Source organism: Scylla paramamosain, chromosome 23 (genome assembly GCF_035594125.1).
Source record: "Scylla paramamosain isolate STU-SP2022 chromosome 23, ASM3559412v1, whole genome shotgun sequence".
NCBI classification, from domain to species: Eukaryota; Metazoa; Arthropoda; class Malacostraca; order Decapoda; family Portunidae; genus Scylla; species Scylla paramamosain.
The window spans coordinates 17,180,864-17,195,371 of NC_087173.1; the positions used below are offsets into that span (position 1 = coordinate 17,180,864).

A 14,508-nucleotide genomic window follows, 5' to 3' on the forward strand; every position below is an offset into this window, starting at 1 on the left:
ACAAGAATGTATGTGCTAGCTGTGGTGGTGGTGGTGTGTCTGGGGGCAGGGGCCAGCTCTGCCCCTGCGGCTGATGAGATAAGACACCTGCCGGGACTGAACTATGACATCGCCTTCAAGCATTACAGTGGATACTTGTCTGGCGTCCCTGGAAGGCATCTGCATTATTGGTAATTAGTTGACTTCTTGAATTCCCTTCATTGATATAAATGCAATGAAGTAATATATATATATATATATATATATATATATATATATATATATATATATATATATATATATATATATATATATATATATATATATATATATATATATATATATATATATATATATATATATATATATTAAAGTATTTCCAGAATGTATTTCCATTTTCAAGCACTTCTTTTCCCATCTCCCCATCCCCACTCCTTCATAATCTCACTAATCTTTTCAATAAAGAAAGTTCTCATGAAGTGAATGGGTAAACATGGGTAGGAGCTTACAGTACTTAAACCATGATACCTCAGAGAGCTGAAAGACCCACAGATGGCCACATCTTCAAACATTTGTCCTGATTGCCTGGGTGTCTCCATTGCAATCCAGTGACTGATCCATGGCAGGTTTGTTGAGTCTTCTCGAGACCCTGTGGCTGACCCAGTGGTGCTGTGGATGAATGGTGGACCGGGCTGCTCCTCCATGGAGGGCCTGCTAGCAGAGCTGGGACCCTACCTGGTCAACCCTGATGGCAAGACCCTGAAGGAACCCCTATGGCTGGAATGTTGTAAGTTGTCCAAAGATGGATTGGAAACTTTATTTTTTTTATCCTCATGTCTTCATTGCTTGTAAAAAAGGGTTGATGAATTTGAAGATCCTAATAGGAGAGGAAGACCACTTGAAAGCTGGAAGGAAATGGGTGCTAATAGAGGTAGAACACCTGAACAAGTAAGTGTCTGTAGAGGAAGAGATGGAAGGAACATAGTCTTAGAAAATTTGCCTTTATTTAAAGTTTTCAGCTCTTTTTAGAACTGATGTCATTTCTAGAAATTATCACTAATACAATTTGACTTAGGAAATTCATTACATCATGGAATTTGTTACTCATCATTAAGGAAATGTGAGTGAATCCAGTGGATTCGGATGCACAAAGGAAGCACCCACTCATAAAGACCTGCACTCTGTATACTTCCTCCAAAAAACAAGTTAAAAGTTGCACTGAACTTCCAGTTTGTTGTTGATGTTAGATAATTAAAGTAATTACTTTCCCAAAGCCTTGAGTAACTTTTGGATCATCTGTAATCCTTGATGTCAGCGGTGGTGTTACCTGTGAGAGCATGTGTTGGGGAACACCTTTCTCTTATAGCAGGTGTCTCAGTCCACTGTTGTGGAAACCGACAGTTGCAGTTGCAAAACCAATTTTTGTAACTGAACTAATTCAACTTAATTAGCTGATGTAATTATGTTTAGTCTCCCAATTAAGCTACAAACAGAAGCAGACAAACATAATCAGTACAGACATTACCGTGCCACTGAGTTGCCGGATGTGTGTCTTATTCTTCAAACAATCACAAATTGAGTTATGGTGCATGATGTAGGTTATTCCTCCTGAATCTGGCAAGTGTTCTGATGAAGTTTTCTGGTTCATTTATTCATTTAATGTCAGTACAGAATGCTCTTAGTGTTGCTTAATTATTTCAAGGAGGTTCATAATTTTTGTTTCCAGATGGCAAATGTGTTATTCCTTGAGGCGTCAGCTTGTGTTGGGTTATCTTATGACGACAATAATAACTGTGAGACTGGTGACGATGAGACATCCCTAATTACTTGGCTCTTCAGGACTTCTTCCAAAACAAGGTAAGGATCTTGGAAACATTACTCGTCACCACATTCTTCATACAAGTAAGGTAGATGGTGCATCATAAAACTAATAATTCTCCCAGGCTAATGCTCATACAAATTATGTATGTTAGGTACAATTATATCGTTAGCTATCACCATCCAACTGTTAACATTCTCACTCACATTTTTTTCAGTTCCCTGAGTACTGAAACAACAGCTTCTTTATCACTGGAGAGTCCTATGGAGATACATATGTGCCCACCTTGGCTGTGAGGGTCCTCAAGGGAAAGGATACATTCCCCATCAACCTGCAGGGCTATGCTATAGGCAATGGTTTGTCCAGCTATGAGCTCAATGATGACTCCATCATTTTCTTTGGTTACTACCACGGCCTCTTCGGGGATGAGTGAGTAGACTGGTGGTCTCCTGTTTGGTTGTGATGAGTTTTCTTGCTTTGTTTCTGACGGTGTTGTTTTACTGTTGTGCCTTTATTGCCTGAATTGTTTGGTTATTGGTGAGAGATGAGTTTTATTGCTGGGAGACATTTGCCACCTGATGCTTGAAATAAGTGTTTGTATGTCAGCCTTTGGGTTCGCCTGGTGGAACACTGCTGCAGTGGTGGCCGCGCTTCCAGGCAAACCTGCAACTTCTCCAACTCCAAGTGGCCGATGTGTGCCCTGGCGGTGGGTATTCTTGTGGGGCTGCTTTCCTAGATTTGAAGTCTGATGTTGTTGCTGAGTGTTTACAATTGTATTAGACCATATTTTTACTCAGGTAGCAATAAAGACACTAATCAGGTCTTCATTGGCAGGTTGAAAAGGCCTCTGACATCATCTACAATGAGGGACTGAACATGTACAACCTGTATGATAACTGCCCCCACACATCAGCTGGCAGTTTTTCACGCCATGAAGCTTTTCTCTCCAACATTATGAGAAAACACCACTTCCATAAGACCATGATGATGAAAGCAAAGAGCAAGTAAGTCTATACAAAGAATTGTCCCAAGGATGACTGTTCATTGGTCTGCTGCAATTCTTCACAAGTCTTGTAAATTGTTGCTTTGGCTGTGTGCTTGACAGGCATTAGCAGGAATACTTTTCTCTTTCAGTAAGAATGTGAAGCTGGACCCTCCCTGCACTAACGGAACAAACCTGCTCAATTACCTCAATACCCCTGAGGTGCGCACGGCTCTCCACATCCCCCTGGATGTTGGAAAATTTGAACTATGCAAGTAAGCAGATAGAGGATGTGGTAATTCATCAAGGAAATATATATTGATCACAAGATTTAGTCATGTATATTCATTCTTGTACATGAAATTGGATGTCTTTCAGTGATGAGGTGAATTTCAAGTACAAACGTGAATACTCCACCATGAAGCCCCAGTATCAGTACCTGACGAGCCAAGTGCGGGGACTCATCTACAACGGAGACATTGACATGGCCTGCAACTTCTTAGGAGACGAGTGGTTTGTGGAGAGCCTGGGCCTGCAGGTGAGCTTCTTTAAGCTTTGCAATGCCCTTGATGATTACTGTGCATGGTAGGTTGTAGCCTCTCAAAATTTTATCCATTCTGATGCCTGTTCCTGTGAACATCCTTAGCTTTAAGGAAACTGATTGACCTGATCTCCAGATGCCCTGTCCTTAAATCTCCTATGTGACACTGACACCCTCCTGCCAGGGTTTGGTTACAACACAAGATAGTAATTATTATTTCCCTTTATAGTGATATACAAGAATAAATGTTGACTTGTGTTGTGTACATCTCCTTTGAGGATCTAGGAACAGGTGTCAAAAATTGGCCAGAAGACATGTTTGCTTTCAGTTACATGGAAAATTCACAATTATAATTACCGTCCCCACAACAGGTGAAGGAAGGACGCAGGATGTGGCACCAGGGAGGGCAGGTGGCAGGCTTTGTGAAGTGTTTTGCCAATCTGGACCTGGTGACTGTGCAAGGAGCTGGACACATGGTGCCGGAGGACAAGCCAGCACCAGCTCTCAAGATGATCACCTCTTTCATATTCCAGAAGCCTTACTAGGAAGGTGACCTGCAATTGTCTTGTGATACTTTTATTTAAATGATACTTTAAGGATACCTTCACTGTGGTAATTATTCTTCTTAATATAGTACAGTAGAAAGGATATGAAATAATCATCTAAAGAAAGAAAACATGTAATTTGAAAACCATTGCCAACTGCTGATGTTGTTCTGTGTTTCTACATAATGTTAAGAGATGAACATCCATTATGAATGCTTCATGCCAGTAATGAACAAATGTATGAATAAAAGAATCCCTGGGAAAAGGATAAATTTTCAGTCTTTATATATACCTTGCCTTGGTGTAACACACACACACACACACACACACACACACACACACACACAGTGAAGTGGTTACCATGCTTGGCTCACAACTGAAAAGGCCTAGATTCAAGTCCTGGGCATGGCAAGGCAGTCCTAACCAAAAAAGATCAGTCATTATGAGCTCTGAGCTCCTTCTGTATGAGAACAATTGTATGACTAGCAGATGACTGTAGGTGAATGACACATACACATGAACTGGAGTATAAGATTAATCATCCTCTCCTGCTAAGGTTACAATTCCTCAGTTTACATCCCATACCTTTTTATCTATTTACTACTACTGTATACAATGACAAATCCCCACAGTGCATCTCCCCACTCCAGGAGGAGCCTAATCAAACATGAAACTATAAAAGTTCTTGCCTGAATCATGTACAGAGGATCTGAAAATTTAATTTGTCCAAAGCTAAAAATCCCAAATCACACAATTACTTGTTACCTTTACATGGAATGTGTAATCATGTCGTAATCATGAAATCCTTATGAAAAATGAATAACTGGACTGTGAAATGGGAGGTTCAAGAGTATGTGATATATATATATATATATATATATATATATATATATATATATATATATATATATATATATATATATATATATATATATATATATATATATATATAATGTACAATTACTCGTTTTTTTCCTTGGTACTTGACTTTCTGCAAAGGCCAAACACCATCTTGAGGGACAGCAGCACTGGTATGCTCACAGGCAGAAACAGAGGCACATAGATGGCATACCTGCAACATGACAGAACATTATTACTTAGGTATTATATTCTTGGCAATACTGACTTGATGCAGTTACATTACATCATTACTTAGGTATTATGTTGTTGGCAATACTGACTTCTGGTTATCAGGGAAGTAGAGCAGCGCCAGCATGGAGGGATGGAAGAATGCTGCATCAGCCTGCGTAAAGGACCTGGTGCAGTACAGCGTTGCATCCTGAAGGCGCCCCTCTCTGGTTGCCCGGCCACACTCCTCCCACTCCTCTACTGCCCCCCAAACCCACCCTCCAACCTCATCACTGATCACCATGTTGCTGATCTCCCCCACCAGCTCACACAGGGACTGCACAAAAGAAAGGAAGAATGTGAACAAAACATGACTATCTCAGAAGTGACACTTGCACACCTTACTCCTGAAGAGTTGGTGTGTTTCAATACCATGAACAAAAAATTAGAGTAATTCCTATATAATTTCATGACACCATTACATTACATTCTATTTGTTAATATACTACACCAACATCTGTGAAGGTATGTGGGCAAAACAAGACATGCATACATTTCCATTTATAATCTTATTCACAAGCATTCCCTTACATCCTCAGGGAGACCAATCCTCACCAACCACTTACGTGACTCAACATACGTTTACAAATCAGGGCTAAGTTCATCGGTCACAGCAAACCAAAATGGTGCATTTCAGACATAAATCTGTCATAAACTAATATTGTCATCCATAAACTCCCATTACTGGTCATAAAATGTTATAATGTCTAACTTCCCCAAAAGTCGTAATATGAAGTCAAAACAATCTGAGTCCAAGAAAATAATGTCAAGAACCTATTTCATTCCATAAATTTGAAGTTGACAAATTGTGAGCGTGCATTCTAGCGGCAGACAGTGACTGAGATATGACAACAACTTCTGACTGCCATAAGATTGGTCATAAATTTTGTTAATTATGACATGTAGCTATGGTCGACCATAAGCACCATAGAATATGGGCCCAGGTGCTGTGTCTAAGGAAACTAAAAATATGAAAATGGAAGAATTCAACAATTTTCAACATGTGGGGCACCAATGTGTAATAGAGAGAAGCATGAACTGAAAAGTAAACCATTTCAGGAGCTTGTCAGTGGAGAAAATGTTTAAAGATCATGTTTTCAAACTTGTACCTGCATCTGATGTGGTCTAAAGACTGGAAGAGATGCAAGGTAGTGAATGGTCTCATTATGAAGGGTCAGGAGTAAACCAGCGTGTGTTGTCGGGCCTTGCTGTGGAAATGTGTGGCCAGATGTGCTATGCCTAAGCTCCTGTGGTATAATAGGATGGTCCACAAGATAAATCCTTTCCACCAGGGGCTGATGGTGCTAAGTGTGAAAGATGTGCATGTAGTGTATGGTGCTTTGTCTGGGCCACCCATTGTGGAATTGTTGGCCTGATACATACTGTATGTAGATGGATAGAGAGTCATTTCAAAACTCAAAACCATGTTGATGATGGCATCTTATTACCTGCAGTGTGATGCGGATGTTGGACAGGTAAGCTGAGACCCTGGCCCGGGCCAAGCCATCCAGCTGCCATGCTGTCAGCATTGAGGAGTCCTTCATAGCAAGAGTCTCCACACCCTCTATTTCTCTCTGGCCAAATGAATATGGAAGTAAGATTAAAACATCTCTCATCCTTATCTGTTTATTAACATATTTCAGATTTACCCTTTTCTTGACATCTGTTTAGTGAGGTGAGATGATCACATGCAAATAATGTATACTCACATAAAGTGTACACACATACAGTCTGCAATTCCACCATGATATGACTTACTGCCTTGATTCATAATGTTGGTTATAAATCCATCATTATCAGATCATACTAAATAAGTTAATGAGTGCAATGTAAGCTGAACTCATTTATTGATAACTAATCCTTTGATGCTGAGTGGTGCCAAAACTACCAGCAAGTGTTTCAGGAAAATTAAACCAAAGCAAGCAGAAAAATCTACTGAGACACAAGTCAGATTAGTCCAGTAGAACTGGATGAAGTATTGAACAAAAGTTTAAACAAAGGCACAACAGACCTTGCACAACACTTGTAATAACTGTTTCCAATGATGAAATGATGATGATGACTATGATAGGTCCTCACAGTAACTGCTCTTCTGATCTTGCTAATTGCATGCCTCCCCTACCCCCACAACTTCACTGCACACAAGACTTTCTACTTTCTCTTGCCTCTGTTCTGTCCACCTCTCTAGTGCAAGAGTAAAACAACATTTTCATTCTTTCATCCCTTTTATTGGTAGAGTCTGGAACACCCTGCCTGCTTCTGTATTTCCCTCTTTCTATGATTTGAACTGTTCCAAGAGGAAGCTTTCAAAACACTTCTCCAATTTTTAATAATCCTTTAGGCTTTTTCCTTTAGGGACTGGCACCTAAGTAAGCCTTTTCTTCTTTTTTGTTGCTCTTGAGCAGTGCCCCTCTTACATAAAAAAACAGAAGGGGGAGAGGGGAGAATCCAATAATGAGGCAGTCATAGTTCAGGTAGTGTAATGCAGTGCAGCATTACTCACCAGGGAGGGGATGGGCAGCAGGCGGTGCAGGTGGGTGAGGACGGTGCTCATGATCCAGTGAGAGTCAAGGGTGACGGGGCGTGGCAGTGAGACATTGGGCGCCGCAGTGGGCACGTTGTGAATCATCACTCCACCCCACCGAGGCACCAGGAAGCTGGCACATAAAATTAAAGTTTTTAACAAAAGTGTGAAATATTTATCATACAGAGTGTAATCTATCTTCACTTCATTTTTCCATATACAGTTGAGTTACATGTTCCATACACTTTACCTACATACATATATCATGGCTGTCTCCCCAAAAGGGAGGCTGGTCAAAATGAAACACACAACTTCCACATTCACACTTATTGATACCCATCTCTTAGGTCCTCAAACAGTGTGCTTTACAATAGAGATAAATTGTGGAATGAGAAGTCACAGTAGTTAGAAAAGTGGAATTTAAGCTCAGTTGTCATTAAGTGCTACCATTCATTGCAGCAAATAATCAGTGAAGGCACCTCCCACCTGTTGGAAGGCAGAGGAGAGCCATCCGCAGCATGGATGTGGAGGGGCAGCTGCTTCTCTCGAGGAATATACACAACAAAGTGAAGGGAAGGTCGAGTCCACACAAAGGATCCTGTCAGTGAAGCAAATCATTTGCACATCTATGGAAACAGCTCACACATGTATGCATGTAAATATGTAATTCTTTAAAATCAGTACTGACATTTACAAACTGAGAGAAATGTGTATGACAAACAAAAAGCAGTTTTTTCAAATATGCCTGAAAGACAATATTAGCAAATTTTAGTCAGATTCAAATATACAAGGTGATAATTCAAGAGGCAACTCCACAAACTCTTCCTGACCTAATTTGGCCTCAATGGCGTTGATGGTGAGTGGCAGCTGATTTTCCGGCAGAGCATAGTGTTTGTGTGCCTCGGACCATTGCGGAGACACGCTGAGACCGGTCATGTACAGCACCTGGGAGCGCACTGTCAGCTTGCTCACATTCTCCAGCTGCTTCACCACAGGACTCAGGTAATCTGTGAGGCATTAAGTCACACTGATTCTCACTCACCAATGAAATCCTGTACAGCTCTGAGGCAGACAATTTACTCTTGCCACATGTGAGGTGACCCTTCTGGAGCTTTGACGACCTGGAGGAAGCTTAGCATTCTCAGTCTCCTAAAGTTTCTGATCTTGGGCTATCTATATACCCCAGTAAATCTACAAATATACAAGTATCATACATATAAGTACTGTACTTCTCACTGCCAAAAACACATCCAATTTCACACACTTTAATAGGGAAAAAACAAAAGAGAGAGAGAGAGAGAGAGAGAGAGAGAGAGAGAGAGAGAGAGAGAGAGAGAGAGAGAGAGAGAGAGAGAGAGAGAGAGAGAGAGAGAGAGAGAGAGAGAGAGAGAGAGAGAGAGAGAGAGAAACCTTCACAAGAGGATAGTTGTGGATTTCCATCAGCACCAAAAGGTTACAGGTTGCTTGTCATTTTACAACAGTTGCTTATTTTGTTTTACTAATGAATTACTTATCTATCATATGTGAACACAAATACAAAACTAAAGACTGAAGCAAAAACATCAGAATAACATAGAGACAGGAGTGAGGGTTCACCTTGGGGTCTACCCTGAGTCCTTTGCTGTTTGTGGTGGTGATGGAAGAGGCAATGACGAAAGGAAGAAGAGAACTGTATGCTAGTGATTTGGTGACTACAGCAGAGTGGAGAGGAAGCAACAGACAGGATTAGCAAATGGAAGACCAAGTTAGAGAGGAGAGCTCTGAAGATTAACATGGAAAAGATCAAGATAATAGTACCAGGGAAAGCCTTATCAGTGAGTCTGGAAACAGGTAGATGTCCATGTAGTCACTGTAAGAGGTGTGGCTGCTAACTCCATCCTGTGCATGGAATGTAGGAAGTGGTGTCAAGAGAGATGCTCAGAGCTCAGAACTGAGAACTAAACAGGAGAGAACTACATGTGTCCAGTGTATGAAAGGCCTGGGACAGAGGGAAGAGGGTACATGGGAGGAAGATGGAGGTAGTCTACAGACAGTGGACCAATGCTGCTGTCTGGGAGATGCTGCCTTGTGAGACTCAAGCAGAAGCAGTGAAGAGTGAGAATGCCAACTGCCTGGAGAAAATGGGAAGATAACAAGCTTGCTGACCAACAGAAGAATACCATTTAATATCTATCATGCATGTGTGAGATTGGTGATGCTGTACAATGCTGAAGTCAGTCAACGAGAGATAAAGAGGATGATATGACAGACAGGGCATCTTATTAGGTGAGGGGAGGGTGTGAAGCAAAGGGTGTGATGAAGCACTGAGGAGGTGCTGAGGTAGTATGAGCAGGTCAGGAGGTGGAAGCAGAGCTATATACTCAGAAGAGCACTGGAGTTGGAGGTAGTTGGATGGAAACCAGTTGGAAGACTAAAGAAGACATGGAGAGTGTGTGGAGGACAAGAGAAAGATGGACAAAAGATAAATAAATAAATAAATAAATAAATAAATAAATAAAAAATAAAATAGATAAATAAATGAAAAAAAAATATGAAAAATTAAAATAAGTAAATAAATAAAGTAGAAAAAGATCATCTAGGACTTCAAAATGTGGAAGCAATTCATAAGACATCCAACTTGACAAGATAAAACAAGAATGTCAGACAAAATGAAGATGATGATGATGATGACAATGATGAATCTATAAGGACATGCAGAGGGAAGGCAAAAGAAGTATTCAGAGCATTGGCCAAACCCTTATGACTTTCAACACACCTGTCACTGCAGCCCTGGCATCCCACTCTATCTTGGTGCGGTGAGGTTCCGGCACCATCAGCGTCAAGGTCACATCATAACCAGGTTCAGTGGGCACCTGGAAAAGAAGGACACATTTCACTGGTCCATTACTAAACTACAGCAAGTCCTTGGTTTACAACAGCCTTGACTTCTGCTGCTTTGTTGTTATGGCACTGCCAGTGCTTGTCCCTGTACATTCCCACTTGCCATTTTTTTCTGATTTATTTAATTACTTTTTATTTACTGTAAGTTTTCCATGCATTTTCTTACAGGTACAGTAGCTATGTTTATAAGTCCCTGATTATGACTACAGTACTATAGCATTAGCACAGGTGAATGACATAATGTTGGTGCTTAATGAAGCTGGTTCTGACCTATGATGAAAATCAGTTTATGACATGGTGTAGTGTTGGAATTATTGTTCCAACAGGAAAATTAATGGGATGGGAATTAGTTTAGTTAAAGAGAAACAAGGGAAATTAATGGTGATGGGAATTAGTTCAATTAAAATAAAACAATGAGGATCCGGGTCAAACAGATTCACCATCCTGGAGCAAATTTATATCAATCCATTCGGTAAGCAGGGAGTCAGTCACATTAAAGAAGCAGTCAGACGTACATACCCGACTCTCCCATTAAGTCAGACTCCAGCCAACACCCACCTCACAGCAACGCTCCTTCTCAACTGTCTACCATCCTTGGCAGACATCCCACACCAAATTCCAGCTAAGTACTTAATCTAGTCACAAGCCTGTGAGCTGATAGATACTTAGCTACCCACATGTCTGCCTAACCCAAGGTAGATATTTATAACTTGGCACCGGCCTTTTATGTCAGTTAGCTATAGTAGAAACAGAATTCTAGCATAACTCAAGGATCCCCTGTACACCAATGTTTTCATGTCAAACACCCACCTGCTTGTTCCTAATACATCACCAAGCATGAAATCAATGCTCCTAAACAATACACTCCAGCCATCAAATGTGTGAACTGTTAACTTTTTCCAAACATTCAGAAGGCCAATACCATTTGAACATTTAGAACATGAGCTGAAGCTACAGACTGAAATGAAAAATTCAACATGAGATAAAGCTACAGACTTACAAGAAAAATTTATAACAAAGTGAAGCTACAGACTGTGAAAGAAAAATATAACATGAGGTGAAGCTATGGACTGTGAAAGGAAACATTCTAAAAGCTGACCTGTCTCATGGCCTCCTTTTTGTGGTGCAGGGGCCGGTTGGTGAAGGCGTACCTGCTGGCCAGCGGATCCATCACCATGTTCCTCACCACACTGGACACCACTTGAAGGTCTGCAAATGTACACACACACTCAGAAAAAGGTACTGTTACACATTCACCACAAAACAAAGTGACACCAGGGCCAGATCCACTGATAACAGGCAACTCATGAATGTACTAGCAAGATCAATACACCGATACATAGATATTAGCTGTATTCACTACTTCTATGCATGTTTCTGCCAGGACCTATTTGGCACCCCACACACCAACACGCTTACCAACCCTACCGAAACTACTGGGTTGTTCAGTGTCAAACTCGAGGGACCCCTTCGTAACAATACTTCTTTGAATGTGTGTATATACAAATAATCAAAGACTGAAGTTAAAGGTGAATATAATAAGAGTAAGGTAATGGTGTTTGAAAGAAGTGGTTGATTATGAAGGTCAATACAAAACAAAAGCTTAAATATCAAATGAATGCAAAATAAGACCATGCAGAGAAAAAAACGGAGGAACTGCTTAATTTTATGTCTCTTGTTTCAATCCTGTGTAAACATGGAGACACAGAAGGCAAGACAACAGAAACATCAGCTTAAGAGAAAAAGTAGTTGGGTCTCTATTGTCAGGGCCGTATGATGAATGAAAAATTGGCAAGAATTGAGGTAAAAACAGTCTGTGTGATGGATTAACTGTATTAACATATACAAATGAGACTACAGTGTAAGTAAAAGACTAGGTTCACGGATCAAACTTGATGAAGTCTTTTCCAACAACGCATACCACTATAGTTCCCAGGGAAAGCCAAGCACTCCACATGTGAGGTCAGCCTACCAGCAGTGGCCTTGATGTAGATGAGCCGGTCTGTGCCCACTACCACTTCTTTGATTTCCATTGCTTCCGGCAGCACTACCACTGCCAGCATGCCGGCTGCCACCCGCACCAGCTGGCTCATGTGCCTGTCCAGCTCATCGGGAGTCTTGCCTGAGTGCAGGGCCTGCCGTTCTTCCTTGGTGGGCTGCCTCTGAGACATCAGGAACTTCACACTCTCTAGAAAGATGAAATACAAACTAACAGACAAAAACTTTTTAGTTCATTATCTTGAACAGTAGATTTATATTTTGCTTCCTATAGAAATAAATAAGCATATTTCCTCACTGAGGATGATTGGTAATAAATGTAATCATTGATTGTTCAAAATGCATCATCAAAATTTGGGGATCACCTCTTATTGCAAAAGAAACTGAAGTCTGCCACTAGCACCAAAACTTACGCATTGATCCCAGACTCTTTACCAAGTCCTCCTGGAATGATGGAGGCAGAGAGCCTATGATGGTGACCCCAACAGTGTGGTGCCGCAGCTGGCTGGAAAGCGTCTCAATGGTGCTATAGGGCAGCTGTGCACGGTACACAGTGGTTGTGAACCACCACACAGGCACCCCCACTACCAGCAGCACCACAGCAAACCCTGCTGCTGCCCACGCCCCCTCAGGATTCTTTGCATTGTCCTCTTCCTTAGACATGGCTGTCACTTATGTTGCTGACATTACTCCATCACTCTTGGCAATCAACACTTGTCACTGAAAACGTGGAGGGCAGAGTTCAGTAATACTCAGTCTTTTGTGTTAGAGGAAAATTGACAGGTGACACTTGCTTCCCAATAGGAGTGAAAGGCTAACAGTCACTGCAGAACTGCAATGTACATTCATCTTAAACTAACCAGATTTGTATTCATCTACCACAAGGATCTCGCACCTGACATAAAGTTCTTTAACAGACTGATTTGAAAATAACTTTCTGTTACTGTTTTGCTTTGAACTCTCTCATTACTCAGCGGTCTGCCTTAAAATCTCAGTATCTCAGTAACGGGTCCTGCAAAAGGCAGTGTAGTGTGGGGGTTGTGTGGGGGATTTATGAGGATAGGGAAAGATTTGGATCAGGATCAGGATCAGGATAGAGGTGAGGGGATTAGGCAATAGGGAAGGATTGGGATTAGGATTAGGAAGATCAGTCATTCATCTCAATCCAAATAGTTAACTTTTAGTGGAAGGGTCAGGAAGGTCAGGAGGGAGACAGCACTGGTGACTGGCTACTGGGGTGCTCATCCTCCACAGTGCCAGTGCTGCATTGTCCCAAGGCACTCAGCTGCCCACTCCCAAAGTTAAATAATCAGAAACTGGCACTTTTGTAAATGTCTAATCTACTAACCTGGTTAAACAATAACAATCAGAATAATAAATGCTATGTAAGGATTGAGCATCTACAAGGCGTGCCTCATTCAAACAATGCCTGTGCTGGTTACAACTTGGATAATTTCAAAAACTACTTCTGCTTTTAAATTAGCTAACGCAACACATACTCAACTACCCAAATCAAACTCCTATAATTGGTATAATACTAGCCACATCATTAGGGAAGAGATGCTGATTTGAGATTTTTTTTTTTTCAGCCTGGTCATCGCTGCTGCCTGGGCCCTAGGGGAAGCCCTGTCACTGCATTACCCAGTGTCTGAGGATGTACCGGAAGAGAGTACTTGTGTCCGATACGTGTACTACAGATATCAGAGTGAGGCGTGCACAGTGTATCCCGGCCGTGTATACCTCCACCTCAAGGACGTGAACAGCACCAACACCAGCACCACTGCCTGTCTGCCTCCTGGCGCCAGGGTTTGTTTGTCCCCCCCCTTAGACAGGCGTGCTGAGTGGTGTAAGCGCTCACTTCGGCTCCCTTTCCTATTAAAACAGTTATCCATATTTATCTTTATAATATATATATATATATATATATATATATATATATATATATATATATATATATATATATATATATATATATATATATATATATATATATATATATATATATATATATATATATATATATATATATATATATATATATATATATGAATAAAACATCTTTATTATTTAACGAAAAATAAGTAAAGATTTTATGTTATTAAGTGGTCACTA

General features: G+C 40.8%; 2 protein-coding genes across 4 annotated transcripts; one reads left to right on the forward strand and one right to left on the reverse strand.

Moving 5' to 3' along the window:
* Positions 1 to 4,139, forward strand: LOC135112303 (lysosomal protective protein-like). The gene is given in 11 exon segments (XM_064026624.1): positions 1 to 170; positions 606 to 743; positions 745 to 766; positions 1,706 to 1,796; positions 1,799 to 1,836; positions 2,016 to 2,227; positions 2,405 to 2,504; positions 2,633 to 2,802; positions 2,933 to 3,055; positions 3,159 to 3,318; positions 3,693 to 4,139. Coding segments are annotated over 11 exon segments (1,392 nt in total). The 5' UTR covers positions 1 to 6; the 3' UTR covers positions 3,867 to 4,139.
* On the reverse strand, positions 3,985 to 14,277 carry LOC135112302 (GPI transamidase component PIG-S-like). Of its 3 annotated transcripts, none has more exons than XM_064026622.1 (11): positions 14,137 to 14,277; positions 12,810 to 13,116; positions 12,371 to 12,586; positions 11,498 to 11,607; positions 10,274 to 10,370; positions 8,349 to 8,525; positions 8,005 to 8,116; positions 7,498 to 7,651; positions 6,443 to 6,568; positions 5,048 to 5,271; positions 3,985 to 4,938 (listed from the first exon to the last, which is right to left on the reverse strand). In XM_064026622.1, exons 2-11 carry the CDS (start codon positions 13,057 to 13,059, stop codon positions 4,827 to 4,829), a joined length of 1,578 nt encoding a protein of 525 aa, XP_063882692.1. In that variant the 5' UTR covers positions 13,060 to 13,116; positions 14,137 to 14,277; the 3' UTR covers positions 3,985 to 4,826. The 3 variants fall into 3 exon arrangements, with proteins under 3 accessions (XP_063882692.1, XP_063882693.1, XP_063882691.1); XM_064026623.1 differs by having other exon boundaries at positions 14,070 to 14,238; XM_064026621.1 differs by having other exon boundaries at positions 14,038 to 14,237.
* Positions 14,278 to 14,508: the final 231 nt, after the last annotated feature.

Bases quoted from the DNA above. Each gene is read 5' to 3' on its own strand.
- LOC135112302 (XM_064026622.1), bottom strand. From the start codon at position 13,059: ATGTCTAAGGAAGAGGACAATGCAAAGAATCCTGAGGGGGCGTGGGCA. The intron at 12,587-12,809 runs GTAAGTTTTGGT...TCATCTTTCTAG, and splicing joins AAAGAGTCTGGGATCAATGC to AGAGTGTGAAGTTCCTGATG. The intron at 8,526-10,273 runs GTGTGTTGAAAG...AATGCCTCACAG, and splicing joins TGCCAGGGCTGCAGTGACAG to ATTACCTGAGTCCTGTGGTG.